Source organism: Ambystoma mexicanum, chromosome 4q, assembly GCF_040938575.1.
Source record: "Ambystoma mexicanum isolate Mex_15411 chromosome 4q, UKY_AmexF1_1, whole genome shotgun sequence".
Classification (NCBI taxonomy): Eukaryota; Metazoa; Chordata; class Amphibia; order Caudata; family Ambystomatidae; genus Ambystoma; species Ambystoma mexicanum.
Genome location: NC_090928.1, coordinates 216,731,565 through 216,751,814, shown reverse-complemented (window position 1 = coordinate 216,751,814; position 20,250 = coordinate 216,731,565). Strand labels below are relative to the sequence as shown.

At 49.7% G+C, this 20,250-nt stretch overlaps 1 protein-coding gene across 3 annotated transcripts in view; it reads left to right on the top strand.

Annotated features, from left to right (window-relative positions):
* The window catches only part of SCAF8 (SR-related CTD associated factor 8), a 2,093,867-nt gene that overhangs the window by 587,381 nt on the left and 1,486,236 nt on the right, over positions 1-20,250 (top strand). For all 3 annotated transcript variants that reach the window (XR_011268119.1, XM_069607748.1, XM_069607747.1), the window contains exon 9: positions 3,223-3,302. Coding sequence is in view for 2 of the 3 variants with exons in the window: in XM_069607748.1 (XP_069463849.1) it covers positions 3,223-3,302 (80 nt within the window). In the remaining variant the exon portion in view is untranslated. The remainder of the gene's footprint in view (positions 1-3,222; positions 3,303-20,250) is intronic.

Sequence of the window (20,250 nt, the reverse complement as noted above, 5' to 3'; positions counted from 1 at the left end):
CAAGCAGGCATTGGATTGGTGCCAGACGTTCTGGGGGAAAAAACATAAACTGAGGCTACGGGCGGCGTGCGTCCTATTTATGACATCCAGTGACGTTGCCCTCAACTGAGTCCTTGGAGGTTCATCGACCACATGCCATTGACGCAGGACGGCCTCTGCCGAAAAAGTTTCCGAAGTACACAGTTGTGGACATTACATGTCAAAGATGTGGAATACGTTGGAGGAACATCCAATCGAAACTTGTTCTTCTACAGGGTTCAGCAGGTGTACATCCTGCAATGTGATCTTCCTGACTAAAGACCCCCCCCCCCCATGCCCTCTGCCTACGGTGCCTTGGCCCAGACCACGGCTGGCAAGCTTGTACCACGTTCAACGTGCTTTCCTTGAGGTCTCTGAAGAACAGACTAGCCAGGTGGAGGGAGCTCTTCCACAGATCGCCTCCCGAGGACCTAAAGGACTTGGTCTTTCATGGATCCAAGCCCAAGTTAGGACCGCTCTTTTCCAGTGCACCCTGCAAGGGAGACTCCGTCCCAAGGACTCGCCATCGTGGGAGGGTCCCTGGTACTAGCACCGCGGCCTTATCAGCTACCGGCCAACAGGCCGAGGGATCAGTAGATCCTCCCAGTGACCTTGCTCAGGGACCGGAAGGTTCTTTTACCGGGTATTCACCTGAGGGGCTATGCCCTAGTACCGGCATGTCCGAGGGGGTGCCTTTACGCAGTTCTACCGGCAGATCCGCCGAGGGCGAAACGCCTACCGGGCCTCAGCTTGAGGAACAGGGTAGGCCCCATGATCCACACTCTAGAGTCCTGGACGGTGCTGGGCCCAGTGAGCCGAGCAACACGACGCAGGCATGTGGAAGGCAGCTCAACAAAGGCCGCCGTGCCCGAAAATCCAGACATCCGGCCGACTCTGCTCCAGGGAAGGCAGGTGGAGGACCGTGTGTCGAGGTGGGACTGGTGTCAACCAGGTATGTGGCCTACAGCTTACCCTTCCTTCGTGCAAGGCAGGTTCCCGCTATGTCCATATGGGCAGGGCATGCAGCGGCTCCAGCAGCTGCCAGCTACACCATCAATATCGCCTACCACCAACCCAGCCTGCGAGGGCAGGTTTTTTGAAAAGTTACTCGGGCTCATGAAATCTCCACAGATGGGGTTCATCCTCGGGCGCCATCAGGGACTTGCTCCCTCCATTGGCCACGGTGCTGCAGGCCCCAGTACAGGCTCCCCCCGGTCCCGGTTCAGCCAAAGCAACCCGCTCCGACCCCCCCCCCCCCCCCAACCGATTGTTCAGGTGGTTCCATACCAGCCTCCGGCTCGGGTCTCCACACCTTAGCTCCTAGCACCCCTCCTCCGGTGCTGGACAACCCGGACCCATAGGTGGACACAGATGAGGAGGAGCACCCCGACACGCAGTCTTCAGCCAAGGCCTTCCACGAACGACTGGCAGGGCTGATGGAGTACTTGGGCGTTCCTCAGCCTGAGATCGAGCTACCAGCAGAGATAGTACTCACAGAAGTCCTCACGCTACATCTTGTTGCCAGAACGGGCATCCCAATGCATAAGGATGTAGTTGCCTTGGCCAAGAAGGGATGACTCAAGCCCCACTCAGCCCAGCCGGTGAATAAACACCTGGTTGCCAAGTACAGGCAGATGGAACGGGGATACACTCTTGCAATCGGCCCATCCTCAGCCACACTCCTCAGGGATCGCTGCGGCATCAACGTACTCCAAACCTCAGTCGTCCTCAGCCGCCTCCTCTGCGGCGCTGCTAGGCAAAAAGATGATCTTGGAGGCGTACGGGAAGAAACTGTATTCCAACGCGTCCTTGCACCTTCGTAAGGCCAACGCGGATGCCATGTTGGCAGCCGTTAAACAGATGCTCTAGCGGGAAATTGCGGATTTCCTCCCAGAGCTTCCAGCACAGAGCCAATCACGATTCAAGGTGGGATTGACGGAGGCCAAGATTGTGGCGCAGGACATCATGTAGTCCTCCGTGGCCCACATTGACACCTCTGGCTATGCCATCTGTATTGCCACGGATATGAGAAGAAAGTCCTGGCTCTGTGCTACGATATTCCACCTGGATGTCCAGGAACGCATACTAGATCTTCCATTTGAAGGGGGGGGGGGACCTCTTCCACTCCACAACGGACGAGGAGCTGGATAATAAGAAAAACTGCTCTCAAACGGCCAAGTCTTTATCCATCCTTACAAAGACCACTCCCAAACCGTACACCGAGTCACAGCAGCGCACTGAGAAGGGGCGTACGTACGGAGGATTCCATGCCTTCCAAGAGCAAAGGTCCACTCAGCCTGATCGTTCGCCGTCCAAACATCGGCGCAAACAACAAAGGGTGGGGTTGAGGGCAAGGGCTTTTTCCAGTCCCCCTCTTCCGCAACAGCCTAAGAGGGAAAGAAGTCATGACGCACCCCTCCGGGTCCACGTTTCTCCAGTAGGGGGCAGGCTTGCTCACCATGCACATTTCGGTGCCAGAATTTCGCAGACACCTGGAGCCTCTGTAGTCTCCACAGTGTACCGCCTGCCTGTCCCAGCCTCTCCTCCCTCCTCCCCTCTACTCCCACAGGTTGGGACAGCAACTCTTTTGGCGGAGATCCGGTCGCTCGTCACGAGCCATGAGTTGGAGGAGTCCCAGCCTCCCAGCGAGGCTTGGGCTTTTACTCCAGGATTTACGCCATTCAGAAGAAGCATCAGGCGGGCCTGAGAGTTGTGCTGGACATTTCCACCCCCAACCTTTTCCTACTGCTACAAAAAATTCAAGATGGTTAAGCCAGCTTTGATAGCCAAAAGGGACTTTACTGATTTAGAAACTAAAAGTGTACAGTATTGAAGTGTATTTGGGTGTTACTTTTTATATTGCTCCCTTCTGAAGAAGGCTTATTCTAACTGACAAATTAATAATTGTTTATTCAAGAAACCTTGTGTGTAATAGCCTACCACTAGATGTCTGCCTATGCAAAGCATGTTGATCTAGTCTGATACAAGCATCAGAAATATGATTATGGTAAGTAATGTATGCCATTTCTGGGTTAATTGCAACAATATAAATAGGGTCTTGTTCTCAGTTGGGACACTTATGATTGAGTCATTATTGAGGTCGAATAAAACAAAGCAGCATTTTTTGTGAGAATGAGATTGCATTGAAAGTTATTTGGTTCACATTTGTACATAATAAATGGTGCTTCTAAATTTTTGTTTCAGAGATTGATGGACACGTTTGATTTTGTTGATGACACAGAACATACGGATGAATCCAAAATGGAAGCACCTACTTCACAGCTGTGAGCTATATTTTATTTTTGGTATTAGGTAGATTTTTCTGTGTTTGGAAGTATTGGATGCATTTGCCTTTTTTATTCTGTTGTCCTGGCATGCGTTGGCACTAATTTGCATAGCTGTAGATTGAATGTTAATTGACATTTGTAGAGCACCTACTGCCATTTGATGGGCCTCGAAGCGATGTGGGGATGAACACCCTTCGGAGGACCGTAGTCTGAGATGTGAAGAAAGGATCTCTAAAATATGCGTGGGCATTTTTAGCCTGCGCAAAGGTCATTTTTAGCTATCCATAGTATCAGATGAGAAGGTGGGTGTTCTGACATTCTTAGGGAGGTAGGAGAGTCAAGGATACTGATTATGTGAACAGCTGGGACACATTTTTTTGCAGGACTCTGCTGTGTTCTATTGGAGGTGGTGATGTGGTGGATGATATCAAGCAGAGCTCATTGTAGATGTATGTACGGAGGTGGGTGAGCTGACCCCCTGGACGGGATACAGCTATTCATTGTGATCGAGAGCTTGATATTCCAGCGAAGCAAGGCTGAACCCCAGTTCAATGTGGTCTTGCAGAGCTTATCAAAGGTCTGACTAAGATGCATTCTGTGGGGGGGCTATGTCCCACCTTGTTGACGACTCTGGTGCCCCCGCATTTCTGTCAGTGGTGGGTAATAGTTCACCCATGTGATTGACCAAGTCTGTGAAGATGCTAAAGGGGAAGTACCAGGTCTTGAGAGCCTTCCTGAAGGCAAGTTGCAGCGGATGTTAAATGGGATTGCGTTCCAGATGGTGGGTGCCTGGACTGTGAAAAAGTAAAGTCCTATTCTGGTTGATTTTGCCACTTGCGTCATGAGTCTGTGCCTGATCTGAGGTCTGATTGGCCTGTAGCGAGCATGTTTATACTGCAGATATTCTGGTCCTTGTTTGAAGAGATCAGTGGGGGATTGCCTTTAAGGTGGATTGCTGCCCGATCGGCAGCCCGTTTAGGACATAGAAGGGTGGGTGTGATCTCTAGGGCCAGGAAGAGCCTTGCAGCAGTGTTTTGTACGTTTTGGAGTTTTCTTAGTTGTGATGCGGGGGGGGGGGGCACCAGATTTAGGGCATTGGCATGGTCTTATGCGTGAAAGGATGGTAACGATCAGGGAAACTGTGGGAAGGTCAGGTAGGTGAAGATGCAGAGGAGAATGCGCATGTGTAGGTGGCATCTTTTTTTGTCACGTAATTGATGTGATGGTCAGGTCTGCATCCATGCTTTTTTTTTTAATATTTGTCTTGGAGGTCGTGAGGAGCGTGCCTGGACAGAGCGGCCACGGGGTGGGCGAAGAGGGCAGTCTTCATGCAGAGCATGATCTCAGTTTTTCCTGGGTTGAGAAGCTGGTGGTTGGCAGTAATCCAGTGTTCGAATTCTGAGAGACCTGTGAGATCCGTGGAAGATGACGAGGGGCTCTTTGTGAATTTGAAGACGATTTGGATGTCTGTGTAGCTATAGCAAGAAAGGCCATAGGTGCGAATGAGTGTTGGGAGAGGGCTCAGGTATGATGTGATTTGATATTTATCATGCACCTTTACACAAGTATTTCTAGGCGCCGGGAGGGGATGACGAGACCTACTATCTTACCTTGTGACATTCAGATTGTGCAAGTGCAATGAAGTGGAGGGGAGAGGATGAGGGGAGAAGTGCACGGAAGGGGTTTGGGGGTGGGGGGGGTGCAGTTAGGGCAGCAGGGCTCTGTGCGAGGACAGCGGAGGACTACACTGGTGCAGCCCCAGACCAGAAGTACTGGGTAGGCCAGAAGGCAGTGCAGGGTGGACTGGTGAAGGAGAGTGGGTTTGGGGGGGGGTGGGACCCTATTAGACTGAGGGCAGACACGCCACCAGTCAGGACGAGCAGAGAAGTAGATTAGTGGGGGGGAGGGGGGGGAGGAATAAGAGGAAGGTCTTGACAAACTTCCGGAAGTTCAAATGAACCGGAAGAAGTCTGGAGAGAACCAGAGCTCTGGAGACAGTGAGATGCTGGGGGAAGGTGAGAAAAGGTAGTATACCTTCTGAGGAGGTGCTGCTGGAAGTGGGCCTTCTTGGCAGTGTCTGTGATGTGTGGAGAGAATGAGAGAGTGGAGCCGAAGATGATGCCAATGTTTTTTGCCTCACAGGAGGGTGAGGAGAGGGCGGGGCCCAATGAGGGCTGGTCAAAAGGAGAGGAAATGCAGTAGCCCCAATGAGAAAAATCTGTCTTACTGGCATTAAGGCAGAGGTTGTGGAAGAGCGGATAGACCAGAGTGAGCGAGGTGGGAGAGGAGGCTGAGGGTAGCCTGAAAGAGAGCTGTGCGTCAGGCGCATAATACTGAAAGTTAGAGGAGAAAGTTGACATCCGGTGGCACGGGGGAGGCGGAGGGGGGGGGCAAGATGGACAATGAAGAGCCAGGGTGAGAGGATGGAGCCCTGGGGAACACCACATGTGGAGTGGGAGGTAGTGGAGAGAAAGGACCCAAATTGGACTTAGGATGGTCAGCCCAAGAGGAAGGAGGTCAGCCACGCCAGAGCCTGACCGGTGATGCCAAGGTTCACACTGAGATGGTTGATCAGGGTGGCGTGATTGACCGTGTCAAAGGTAGAGGAGAGGTCAAGGAAGTTGAGTGAGAGCTGGAGTCGAGGTTCCTGGAGTTCCAGAGAGCAGTGTCCGTGACCCTGGCCGATCTGAAGCTAGACTGATGGTCATGGAGATAAAACGCAGATTCAGTGTGGAGGTTTAGCTGAGAGGTGGCCTGTTAGGTAAGATTGTGTGTAGTAACCATGTGGGAGACTACACCAGCCTTGTCCTCTTGGCAAAAGGTAACCCAACCTTTGGTATAGGCCAACTACACAAGTTGGTAGTGTGACTGAGCAGCCAGGCTTATCTCAAGAGGGGTAAATGTGAGCTATAGGGTTGCAAAATGAAGATTCACAGTAACAAGTATTCAAATAACATTTATAGTAGAGGTTTCTTGATAAAATAAGTATTTATTAATTTAACAGTCAGTTTTAAAATAAGCCTTTGAGGGGATTGTGTCCTCTGACGTATTCCACATCTATGACTGTAATGACCACAGCTGTGCTCCATCGGAAACATTTTCGGCGTAGACGTCCATTGATACGCTGTCCCTTGAGGGCCTCCGTCGAGCGGTCGACATCACCGGATGTTCTATATAGGACGCACGGCACCCGTAGCCTCAGTTCTGTTTTTCCGCAAACGTGGTTGCTTCGGAATCTCGGCGCGCTCGATTCTTCTACTTCGAAAGGGATGTCTTCTTCTACCCTGAAGTCAGGGTTTAAAAAATGTCGGGACTGTGGTTCCAAAATGTCCATCACGGACCCACACGACGGCTGCCTCTGGTGCCTCAGCGAAAGCCACGCCTGCGATGACTTACAGTCCCTGACATCGAAGGCCTTGCGGGAACGGAAGGAGAAATTAACCGTAGGTAGGGTGTCTTAAACCTAAAAGGGGTGTAAGTCCAGGGGATCTCTGTCTCGGAGTGGGTCCCGCCATTCCTCTGCCTCTTCTAGGCATTCTCGGAAGCACCGTCACCGGTCGCCTTCCTCGTCAGAGGACTCTGGCAGAAGGCGGTTGACTTGTCCCACCAAGTCTTCGTCGCCCGCCGAATGGGACACATTCCGCAAGCAGATGGTGATTTTTGAATCGCAAGGCACTGTTCCGTCCGCGCCTTCGAGAGAAGCCGGCAAGGAACGAGCTAGAGCCACCACTCGCACGCCTTCGGGCTCGGAAGGTCGGCGCCATCATTGGGAGCCGTCGAGGTCCCGATCGGACAAGGTCGATTGCCATAGCTGTGCCAGACCCACGTCTCGGTCCTCGGAACCTGTGAAGCCTTCCAAGTAGGCATTGACGCCATCGGTGCCATGTCTTTCGAGGGACTCTCTCGAGGCTCCGGCCACAAAGCAGTTGTCGAAGTGATCGGCGCCTCGGTCGACGACTCTGATTCCATCGGCACCTTTGACACAGTTTGTGGAGGATTTGCCAGAGGTGCCCCGGAGGGCTGTGGAAACTCTGAGGAAGGCTCTCAGTAAGTCAGTGCGGCCTGTTTTTGAGCCCATCTCTGTTCCTCCACCCAGGATGGATTTAATCCAACCTTTTGGATTAAATTTCAGAGGTGGAAGAAGGGTCTGATGAGGAGGTGGTGGTGCCCCTGATGTCCTTGATGACCTGTTGTCTGGTTACAGTCAGATGGAAGAACTCAGTCAGTCCTTGCATAACGCCAGTGGGCTTGACACCTCTCTGGAGGTGGAGTTTGGCAGGCCTGAGCCTGGTACGCATGCCGAATCCTCATATAGGCGTCTCATGTCGAGGGTGACTGAATACTTGGGGTGGTCTGCAACACCTGTTTTTCTGCAGGATGATCTGACGGATATCCTGGACCAAGGTCTACCCACTGACCCGGTGTTGCCATTTCATATGGCTTTGCAAAGAAGGGTGGCAGCGGCTTGGACTGGCCCGGAGAGTGAATAAGTCACTTCCGAAAAAATAGTCCAGCCAGTGGTGACCCCTGCTACTTGTCGACGCACCCTACTCCGGAGAGTTTGGTGGTGCAAGTGGCTATGGCCCCCGCAAAGCAGGCTGCATACCCTACCATCCCTCCTTGATGGTTGGGCGAAGAAGGTATTTTCATCTGGGGGTATGGCTTTGAAGGCAGCTAGCTCAGTTTGTGCCTTGGCAAGATTCACTCACACTCTGGAATTGTGTGTCTTTGGCGGCTGAGCGTATTCCCGAAGGGGAGGAACGGGATGGTTTTCTAGCCCTCGTGCAGGACGGCAAGGATGCCGTTCAGTCGGGTTTGGACACGGCAGACTGTGTCAGTCGGTCCATGGCTGCGAGCACTGCGATACGCAGATTTGCGTGCTTGCGGAAGTCGGGGTTGCTCCTGATGTGCAATCCCAGCTTCTCAACATCACCCTTTCATGGTGTCCATCTGTTTGGCAGCAAGGCTGACGAGAGCCTTGAGAGGTTGCAGACCTCCAAAGCTGCAGCGAAGTCTTTGAGCGCTGCAGTACGTCAACCTCTGCCTTTTCGTCCTAGGGGATAGCAATGGAGGGAAGGTTCCTTTTGGTACTACTCTTCCTTTGGTAGATCGAGAGGAGCTGCCAGTCAAAAGGGCCAACGTAGGAGTACCAGAGGTGGAAAGCAAGGTACTCAAGGTGCCAAAGCCGCTCGGGCAGTTGCCTTTTTGCCCTCAGGCACTGCCGCGTCAGCTCAGTCATGAGACCATGTCCCATGGTTCGCCGGTTGGGGGCAGACTTGCGCAGCATCTTGGAGAATGGCGTGCCATTACTTAAGATGTGTGGGTTCTGGAGATCATAAACCATGGCTACTGTCTCCCCTTTAGGCAGAGGCCTCATGACAATCCACCGGGGAAGCTCTCTTTGAAGAGTCCAGATCCACTCCTTGTGCAAGAAATCCTATCCCTGCTGGAGAAAAGCGCCATAGAACTGGTGCCTGTAGCAGAAAGGAACAAGGGATGGTATTCCCCTTATTTTTTGATCCCAAACAAAAAAACTGGGGATTGAGACCCATCCTGGACTTGCATTGGCTGAACAAGCTCCTCAGGAAGGACAAGTTAAAGATGGTCACTCTTTCTCAAGTCCTCTAGGCCCTTCAACTTCAGGATTGGTTTGGGTCTCTCGACCTCAAGGATGCTTACTTTCATGTGCTGATTCATCCTAAGCACAGGAAGTACTGGAGGTTCGCGGTTGGCGACTCGCATTTTCAGTTTTCGGGTCCTGATGTTCGGATTGACCTCGCCCCGAGGGTCTTCACCAAGCTGATGGTGGTGGTGGCTGCGTATTTCAGGAAAGGGGGATTCACGTCTACCCCCTACCTGGACGATTGGTTGATCAGGGCGCGCTCTCCCGAGCAATCCCTGGATCATATGTCTGTCACCTGCCACTCCCTTCACAATCTGGGCTTCTCCCTCCATTTAAAGAAGCCCCATTTGACACCTAACCAGCAGCTCCAATACATCGGAGCTGTGCCTCCCCAGGTGAGGGCTCTTCACATTCTGCAGATGGTAAACAAATGTCAACATGCCCAGATTCTCCCAGCGTTGGAGTTCTTGAGGTTGCTCGGCCTCATGGCATCCTGCATTTTCCTGGTGCCAGAGGCCAGGCTGTGGATGAGATCTCTGCAGTGGGCTCTCAAGATGCAGTGGTCGCAGTTCTCCGGCAGGATGTCGGATCCCGTTCAGATTCTGCCCTCGGTCGCCCAGGACCTTCTGTGGTGGGCCGTCGAAGGAAATCTGTTGAAGGGAGCTCCATTTTGGCAACCGTGGCCGGAGGTGACAATTGTGATCGACGCATCCCTCACGGGGTGGGGAGCTCATGCCAACGAGTTGACAGCCAGTGGCTGTTGGTCTGCGTCAGAGTCCAGACTCCACATCAATCTGTTAGAGTTGTCAGGCTAGCCCTGAAGGCTTTTCTGCCATCTGTGCGGGGGAAGAATGTCCTGATTATGATGGACAATACACTGGCCATGCACTACCTCAACAAAAAAGGGGGGACAGGGTCACTCCCATTGTGCAGGGATGCGATGCAGCTCTGGTTCTGGGCCATCCAGCAGGAAATTTTGATCTCGGCAGTTCATCTGGCCGAACACAAACTCGGCGGCGGACGCTCTGAGCAGGCAGAGCACAGTCTGTCACGAGTGGGAGCTGGCTCAGGAAGTTCTGTTGGAGATCTACCCCCTTTGGGGAACCCCACAAGTGGATCTCTTCGCCACCAGTGTCAACCAGAAGTGCGAAAGATTCTGCTTGCGGGAATTTCCTCCAAGAGGAGCCTTGGGCGACGCGTTCGTAGTGGAGTGGTCTTTCCCACTGCTGTACGCGTTTCCTCCAGTCCCTGTCATTCTGCAACTGTTGCAGAGGCTACGGAGGTTTGGTTCCCGGATGATCCTCATTGCTCCGGCATGGGCCAGGAGAGCGTGGTACCCGGACCTTGTAGACATGTCCATCTGCCCTCCACGCCGTCTTCCCTACGGAGACGATCTGCTCTCACAGGATGGGGGTTGGGTTCTCCATCCAGAGGTCCAGTCTCTCAGCCTTCATGCTTGGTATCTGAAAGGTTGAGATATAAGGATTGGGACCGCCCCGAAGACGTGATGGAGGTGTTGCTTTCGGCCAGAAGGCCCGCAACGAAATACCTGTACCGTTGCTGTTGGAAAAAGTTCTGTGACTGGTGCAGGGTACAGAATGTGGATCCTTCCCAATGTTGCGTTTTGTCTTTTTTTGTTTTCCTTAGCCCACAGGGGCCTGCAAGTGGGTACCATTAAGTGTTACCTGGCGGCGCTGTCTATATTTAAGCGCTCATCTGAGGAATGTTCTTTTTTTAAGATTCCTTTAATTTCACAGTTTCTAAAAGGGCTCACTAATGTATTTCCACCGTCGCCTTTCCAGGTATTGGAATGTGATTTGAATTTGGTTTTAAAGTTCCTAAAGGGAGCTCCGTTTGAGCTTTTACATTCTTGTCCGTAGCGACTGTTCTCCTTTAAAACTGTATTTTTAGTTGCGGTTACTTCCGCATGCTGAGTGAGTTGCAGGCACTTTCTGCCAAGCCATCCTTCACTGTGTTCCATAAGGACAGGGTTGTCCTTAGGGTGGGGCCTTCTTTTCTTCCGAAGGTTGTGTTGGAGTTCCATTTGAGCCAGAAGGTAAATCTTCCAGCGTTTTATCCTCCTCCACATCCTGGTAAGGAAGAGGAGAGGCTCCATAGGTTCGATCCTAGGAGAGCTTTGAGTTTCTATCTCTCACGGATGTCCCGGGTCAGAGTGGACAATCGGCTCTTTTTTGGTTATGCTGGAAGTTGTTTAGGTCAGACTGTTTCCAAGCAGACCTTGTCCAGATGGATAATTTTGACGATCTCTGAGTGTTATCGTTTGGTGGGTAAGGATCCTCAGTAGGCTTACCGGCTCAGTCTAGTACCGGTGTGGCTGCCTCCACGGCTCTACAGAGGGGCGTTCCGATTCGCAATATTTGCGAAGCAGCCACATGGGCCTCTGTCCATACTTTCGTGAGACACTATTGCTTGGACTCCATCCATGGGCAGGATTTGGCCTTTGGGAAGGCAGTCCTCTATTCGGCAATTTGATTGGGCATTCTAAAATTCTAAATTTATAAATTCTTTTCCCACCTCCATACGTTGGTACTGCTTTGGGAGTCTGTCATAGATGTGGAATACGTCGAAGGACACAATCCCCTCGAAGAACAAGTTACTTATCTTAACTGGTAACGTTCTTTCGATGGGATGTTCCTCTGACTTATTCCGCATCGAACCCTCCCAGCCTACCCCTCTACAGAATGTCTTATGCGATTACAGCTTACGTTTCCGCAAGGCTTGCTGCAGTCATACTGGCAGCAGATTGGTGCCACGCGTTCTGGGAAAAAACTACAACTGAGGCTACGGGTGCCGTGCGTCCTATATATAGCATCTGGTGACGTCGGAGGAACATCCCATCAAAAGAATGTTTCCAGGTAAGATAAGTAATTTGTTCTTCTTTTGAAAGGAAGAAATATGCAAACTTAAAATACACCAACACACTTATTCAGTTCAATAAAGTAAGTAGATAGCCTTTTGGGATGGCACACAGATATTCCTACACCCTGAGGTGACTTCAATAGTTAGGACACTGTGGACATTAATATATCACATTTCACACTTAAATGGTAATACTGAAGTTGTGAGGAAAAGGTTAGGGAAGGAAACAATAGTTAACAGGTAAGCACTTTAGAATCCCCCAATGCAATGTAGATCAACCCTTTCCCAGCTATAAAAGTAAGGTATGTAGGACTTTTTGGAGGGACAGATCAACACAAAGTCAGAGGATAAGAGTCTTCAGGGAGCCAGGACAGCCAATGTCAATTGAGCAAAGTCTAGGGGAGCTGAGGCACTTCTTGAAGATTAGCACAAAGATCTTGCAAAATATTAACATGTTTTGTTGTACAAGAAATCACTGTTGGGCCACAAGCTGGGAGGCTTGTGAAGGGCAAAGCTGCAAGCAACTCTGCAAAAGGCAGCAAATGCAAGTCTCAATTGAGCGTGAGCAAGCTACACACAGGAGGTAAGTACCCCTAGTTACAGTACCCTGAGTGAAGAACGTTTCAAGCTGGTTTATGTTCCTGTTGTAGTTTCTGCAGATCCTGTGTTCCTGGGCCTCAGTCGTGAGGACGAGAGGGAGGATGTCCTGGGACTCCTGCACTACGATTCGAAGGTCGGCAGCAGCAATGGGCACAATTAAGATCAGCAGCACTTTGCGGTTTCAGCTACTTGCAAATAGCACCACCACGGTTTTTGGACACCTTGTGGACTTTCCTTGCTTCTGGGGTCCAGCACTCTGTTGAGGTGGCTTACGATTTGTCAGTCCGGCTTAAAGGCGATGCACTCGATTCTGGTATTCCTGTTCCCTGGCGCTCTGTTCCTACAGCAGCAAAGTAGTACAACCAGCAGAGAGGGGTTCCAGTCTAGTTTGTCTTGAGGCTGATTGGTCTCACAAACCCAAGGGTAGAAGTCGTCCTTGCAGGACTTCTCTAGTCGATTCGAAATTCAGAGCTTCAGCAATCCTGCAGGGCTTCACCGGGTAAACCAACCGTCTTGGAGGTTACGGCAAGCTCCTCATTCGGTTTCTTAGTCCAGTAGTCGACTCTGTCTTCCCTGCAAAAGACCTCGCCTTTTATAGTTTCTCCCATTCATTGGCAGCCTAGCTGTCCCTCACACAGCAGGGTGGCTGTCCTCCAAGGACCGCCCGCCAGCCAGCCAATCACCTTTGGGTGCATTCATGTAACCAAGGAGACTAGGCACAGGGCGTTTCGGGCACCTCCCTCGCTTCCTGCCCTGCCATACATGCTGGAGCCAGAGGTGGGCTTCAACAGTGAACTCTGAAAAAGCAAACATCGTGACTAAACCTGGTTTGGCGTGCAGAGTAAATCTCAAGAAGGTCCTTTACAACAAGAAATGGCGAAAAAAGACCGGGCCATTTTGTCAAAATGAGCACCCATGGGTTCTATACTGCCACTGCGAATGCAGCCCGCTGTGAAAACACACAATGTTAGTAGAAAAATGTAAACCACTGCCACCAGCCATTACTTGTAGAAAGGGTTACATAAAAGTGTTACATGAGAAAGTAGACAAAAGGGGATACGAAGTAAAGTTACAAAAGGTAAGTAAAGTCAATTTCACTTTACTGCTCTTGGAAACAGTAGTTTAACCAAGAGATTGTATTAAACGACATCCCTGTGCTACTACACTCAAGGTGCTTTGTGTCACAATGTAAAAATATGATGCTATGAAATTTGTCAGACTCCAAAACCCAAAAAAGTGTTAAAATCAAAGAAAAATACACAAGAGAGTGAGGGAAAGGGTCTTGCTCTCTCCAGGATAACAATTAAGTCCTAAAGTCCAGCAAAAGAGCTTGGGGTCTCTAAGGTACACGGGAATTGGCACATTTCTGAAAATTCTCCGTAACACTTGTCCCTCCCTCCCCCCCCCCCCTAGACTAAGGGACAGGAGGATTTAATCCACTTCTGAATGAATCTCCTAATCCAGTCGGTCATACTTTCTGGAGAGACATCAGCATTTTGGTAATTACACCCTGACCTGTTTTCTACGGTAAAATCAAACTCCTGAAGGCTGATTGACCATCTTAACAATTAAGGTTTCTCCCCCTTCATCTGCATTAACCATCTCAAGGGTTGGTGGTCTGTTTGAATTACAAAAGTAGTTCCATACAAGTATGGTCTAAACTTCAAAGACCACACAATGGCAAAACAACATTTTCTTTCAATAGTTACCCACCTTGTCTCGCGTACCTTCAGTTTCCTACTAATGAAGCAGATAGGGTGTTCCCTGCCTTTCTCATCAAGCTGACTCAAACCTGCACCTATTTCTGTATTTGAAGCATCAGTTTGTACAATAAAGGATAGGTTGTCGTCTAGATCTCTCAAGACTGGAGCTTGAGAAAGTGCTTTCTTCATTCCTTCAAAAGCCTTATTGCACTCCTCATTCCACCTGACCACCTTGGGAAATTTGGGTGAGGAGATCACATTCAAGGGAGAAGATATGGTCCCATAGTTATCATGGAAGTTCCTATAGTAACCAGTGAGACCTAGAAAGGCTCTCACTTGGGCTTGAGAAGTCGGGGTGGTCCAGTCTTGTACTTTGCTAGGCAATGGCCTCATTTCACCTCCTCCTACCTCATGTCCAAGGTAGACCACTTTACTCTGACCAATTTGACATTTGCTTTTCTTTATGGTCAGATGGGCCTGTTCAAGACCCTGCAAAACAAATCCACGGTGGTCAGGATGCTCTTCCCAAGTGGGGCTAACACTAAAATGTCGTCCAAGTATGCCATGCAGACGTTTTCCATTCAGAACATGATTCAACAGCCTTTGGAATGTAGCAGGTGCATTTTTGAGTCCAAAAGGCATAACCTTAAACTGGTAGTCCTCCTCTGGTAGAAAATGCAGTTTTCTCCTTGACATGGTCTGTCAGAGCTATTTGCCGATAGCCTGAGGTTAGGTCAAATTTACTGAGGAACTTGGCTGAACCAGGTTTTTCCACCAGCTCATCTGTCCTATGTAAAAGATGGGCATCCGTAATGGTGACTGCATTAAGAGCTCTATAATCCACACAGAATCCTTAGATCCTGCCTTTGACACTAGAACAACTGCACTAGCCCATGGACTTGTAGATGGCGCTTTTACCCCAAGATCAAGCATCTTCTTGACTTTTTTCTTTATCTGGGTTCTTACATAGTCTGAGTGAGTATATCATGCTGGCCTCCAAGGGGGCAAGCCTGGTGTTGGTGAAAACAGGGAGGCAAACTGATTCAACAGAACTTTGACCTCCTCCTGGTGTTGCAGAGTCAGATCAGAAGAGTGTAACTCCTATTTTTCCATCTAAAGGTCCCCTGAGGAGATCGGGTAGAAGCTCACTCTCTTCCTCCTCCTCTTGATCAGATGCTAAGAGCAAAGCTCCTAGTTCTGGTCTTGGTACATATGCCTGTAGGCGGTTAGTGTGAAAGACCCTAGGGGCCTACTTGGGATTGCCCAGGTCCACTAGGTAATTGACTTCCAAGTTTTCCCACAACCTTAAAGGGTCCAATCAATTTGTCCTGTAAGGCCCTCTGCCTTGTAGGTATCATACCTAGAATGAGCTGGTCTGGAGTAAACTCCACCATGTTGGCCTTCTTGTCATGCCAATGTTTAACCAGAGCCTGACCTGCTTTCAAGTTATCAGAAGCTTCTGTCATAATTTGTCATTCTCCTTCAGAGACCTAACACATAGTGACTCTACTGGCTTGAGGGAAAGAAAACTCTAGAGCAGCTCAAAGGGGTTGAAACCAACCCCTTCCTTAGGGTCTTTTCTATAAGCAAAGAGAAGGCATGCAGTAGAAGGTCCCACTTCTATAGCACCAATCATGCTCTCTTCATAGTTCTATTAAGCCGCTCTACCAACCCATTGGTTTTGGGTCGGTAGTCTGTTGAGAACTTTTAGGTCACTCCACAGTTTTTCCACATGGCCTACATGTAGTGGGACATAACATTGTTCCCCCTGTCTGAGATGACCTCATTAGGAAAACGAACACTTCTAAAAATGCCAAGGAGGGCCTTAGCCACTGCCTGAGCAGTAACAGTCCTCATAGGTATGGCTTCAGGATACCTGGTAGCATGGTCTACCATAACCAATATAAAAATCCTTTGCCTGAAGATGTGGGAGGGTCTAGGGGACCAACAATGTCAATCCCTACCCTCTCAAAAGGAACTCCCACCACTGGGAGAGGCACCAGAGATGCTACACTCTTTCCAGAAGTCTGACAAGTGTGACAGTTTCTACAGAATTAATCTGAATCAGACCCCATCTTGGGCCGGCCAGTAGAAATACAGAGAACTCCTCTCCTTGGTCGTCTTAAAACTTAAGTAACCAGCCAGAGGAATCACATGGGCTAACTATAGAAACCAGGCTCTCACCACCTGAGGCACTAAGTCTTCTCTAGTCCCCCTGGGGTAGACTCAATAGACTCACTGTAAAGTAGGCCATCCTCCCAGTACAGCCTATGCTTCCCTGACTCTTGCCCATCCAGCTGGGAAGCTGCCTGTTGGCAAAGTCCTTCAAGAGTAGGACACTCTCTGTGACCTTTGTTGAAGTCTGTCATAGAGGGGCCTCCTTCTGCATGTAAGGTCTGCTGCTCAGGGTGGTCTAAAGGATCCAGATCAACATAGGGAAGGGCTTCGTCCAGCTTTGTTTCACAAGTAGCTGATTCACCACTTTCCGTTGGGGATGCGTTTGTCCTTTGAACAGGGGTGATAACTTTCTTCTTTCCTGAGTCCTTGGGTTTCCCCTTTGACTCCTTTTTTGGCTTGGAATTAGAAGGGTGTCCTTCCTGTGGACTGTGTTATAGGAACTACTGTAACTTCCCACTGAGTCATCAAAAGTTGCCTCTCTGGCCAATCTAGTTTGCTCCTGCTTCCTTTTACCGGGAGGCCTGGGATTGCTTGATAGAACTTAGTCTTTAAGTCATTCCCCAACAGGACTCTTCCAGGCACCTCATTTTGTACACTGACCGGTATTCTTAGTCATATTGTTGCACTGGATGAGAGATGTTAGTATTAGAACCATCTGGATAGGGCCTCCAGCAAGTTTAGTGGGACCTTTTGGGTCCCTTAGCAATATCCTCGGGCTTGAAAAAGCTTTCATCCACCACTGTAATGCTGGCCCCAGTGTCGCTAATCGCAGGGGTCTCCTGGCCATTTACAAGTACTCTCCTTGTAGTATTCTTTTGCATTATCTGGAATAGTTCTACACATCAACATTCTGCTGTTCCCACGGACCCAGGACACTAAAACACTCGCTGAGACTCCAATGGGATATTCAGCCAATAATTGAAAGTTACCACTTGCCATATGAACTTCTCACTCGGGGATGAAGGCTAAGGAGGCAGTTGTGGACCTCTGAAGGTTTACCCTTGTATCTGGGATCCTCTTTCACATGGTCAATTGACCCACAAGCATAACATTTACCAAATGTTCTTTGGAATGGGGGCTTCTGCTGACCTCACTTTGGTTTAGCACCAGAGGTTTCACTAGACTGACCTAGTTTCCCATGGTGTTTACCCTTTTTCTGTTTGTGGCTCTCTTTCGGGTGGTTGGAATTGGATTTTTTCTTTCCATCTTTCTTGTGCTGCTTCCCCTCATCCTTTTTGTGAGTGGCCCTGTTGGCAACCCACAAGTCATCAGCCTTTGCTAACTTTTTGGGATCAATCTCTTTTGAGTCAGCCAAGTCCCATCTCAGCTCAGCAGTGCAGGCATATATTTTATTTATTATTTGCATTTGTAAAGCGCAAACTGCCCTCGGGCATCGCACCGCTGTTAAGAAGGCGTACTTAGTTGCATAGTGCTTGTGAAATCGTGGTTACATAAGTGCTAGCAAAGACGTAGTTTGCCTAGCCTCCTTTTGAATAAAGGATGCATCCGCATACAGTGCTGAAGTCAATATATGTGGCCTAGACATGATGTGCAGCCCCATCTTGAAGGGTGGCATCAGCATACAGTGCATAAAGTCAAAATAAGTGGCACAGACATGATGTGCAGCCCCATCTTAAAGGGCGGCATCAGCATACCATGCAGAAGGTAAATATATGTCGCACAGACATGATGCGCAGCCCCATCTTGAAGGGCGGCATCAGCACACACATGCAAATGTCAATTCAGGGAGCATGAACACGGTGCCTACCCCATGTTGCAGGGCGGCAGCGCACATACTGTGGTAGGAGGAAAGAAGCAATGGGCAAGTCTCGCCCTGGAAGTGGACAGGGCATAGACGGGCCTTTGGTGTGGGCATTGGTTGATTGGGGCCGGCTCCCGCCTCCCGGTTGCTCTCATTGGCTAATAACAGCCCGGGCAACCAATGGGAGGTGGGAGCCAGGCAAGCAGAAGAGGCCAGGTATCAAAAATAGTTTATCAAAAACAGCTTTCTCATTCCTTCAGTGGTGTTAACTCTGTAACCCTTAACCCATCCATCTAAGTTTTTCAAACATTCACACACCCAGGTAGCCCAAGGGGTACCATCAGTCTTTTTGAGGTTCCTAAACCTCTTAAGGTACTGGGAAGGAGTTTTCCCAAATCTAGCTATCGAGGCCAGCTTCACGTTCTCATCATACTCCTGTCTTTCAAGTTTACCCACCTTTATTACAGCATTAGTTGCAACCTTGGGAACCCTAGACAAAAGCCAGGGAATCGGCTGATTCCCTGTGAGATACTGCATCCCTTGATTGTATTCAAAGGCACCCAACCAATCCAAAATATCAAGTTTCACATTATACATTGTTAGGCAAAGTTTGTAGGCAGTACCCTCTGGGAAAACTACAAACAAATCTGACTACAGGTATAGGAAACCCAACCTTTGGTATAAGTTTGTACTGAACAGTTTTGGTAGTGTTGAGCAGCCAGGCTCATCTCAAGAGGGGTCAATGTGAGCTGTAGTGGAGTTACACCGAGATTTACAGTTACAAGTATTCAAATAAACACATTAATTGTTTCTTCAAGAAACCTTGAGTGTATTTATTAGTCAGTTAGAATAAGCCTTCTTCAGAAGGGAGCAAATATAATAGCAACACTCAAATACACTTCATGAAATACACTAGTAATATCTAAATCAGTAGTTGCCCTTTTGGGATGGCCCACATACACTAGCTCAGGTGACTTCAGGTGCTAGGGTGCTAGGGTGCTGGGGACATTAATATATCACTGTTGCATTTAGAATCATCTATGTCAAAGGAAAAGATTACTTAGAACATACAAGAGACCACAAATATTCTTAAGCAGGCAAATACTTTTGGATCACCCAAGAAGAGTCATTCAGTACAATAGGCTAAGCCAAAGTCAATTGTCCTTCCTGTCTCCTCCGGTTCCACGGTCATCTAGTACTCAGTCTATGCCGGAGTGTCTGGGATTCAGGTCTTGTTCTTCATGCGAACGTTGTTTCGCAAGGGTGGTACCCCATTCTCTGTTTGGAGTGTCTAGGCCCGGAACATCACTGGGATTCGTGCTTCTACTGCGACTCCCTCTCCGTCCGGGCACTCCAACATCAGTATCTTGCAGTGTTCTATTTCAAAGAAAGAGGTATAGGGTGTGTTAATCGACGAAAAGAAATACCCGGTAAGTTCCTTACTTTTACGGCACCCCAGCCAGGGGACTCATTCCCGGGGTCTTCAGGACCAGTAGTGGCTCCAGTAGCTCTGTCACCAGGGTTTCCCCTGAGGTGCTGAAAGGGCCTAACAGGCATACCAGTGTTCTCAGAGGGTTCCCTTAGTGGACCTGCCAAAACCAGACATTGCTCAGAGGTACCATTTGAGTGCTAAAGTTCAGCCCAGTTCTGGGTCTGTGGCCACTGGGGTTCACCCTGAGGTCTCCATTTCTGGAGCTCTCCACACAGAGCCACAACTCGAGGCCCCTTTTGAGGGAGCGATCTGTCCCGGGTTACATGCCCAAGGTTCCTCTTCTTGAGGCTAAGGTTAGTACCGACAGAATCGAGAGACCCTTTTGAAGGTCTTGCCGGTGGGGATTGATTGTTCCTCAACCGTCCCACGCTCAGGGTCGTGGTGGTACCGGTTCTGTCGAGGGGGGCAATGAAGGTGGTCACGGGCCACAAGCCTTCCAGTACCGGCTCTGCCGAGGTTCCTACACTGGAGGCTATTTCTGGGGCACTTTCTAAGGTGTCCAGTAAGCATCCAAGCCCTGCCAGTACAAGCTCGGCCAAGGATCTGTGTGTCTAGGCTAGTTTTACTCAAGTCTCCTGTCTCCCCTGAGGAGACAATTACCTCATCTTCAAATGTGACGCAGTTCTCCTGAGGTGCCAACATAATGGCGGCCCAACCTCCATGGTCCACAGCGGCCATTTTGGATACGTCTCTTACACCAATGTTCA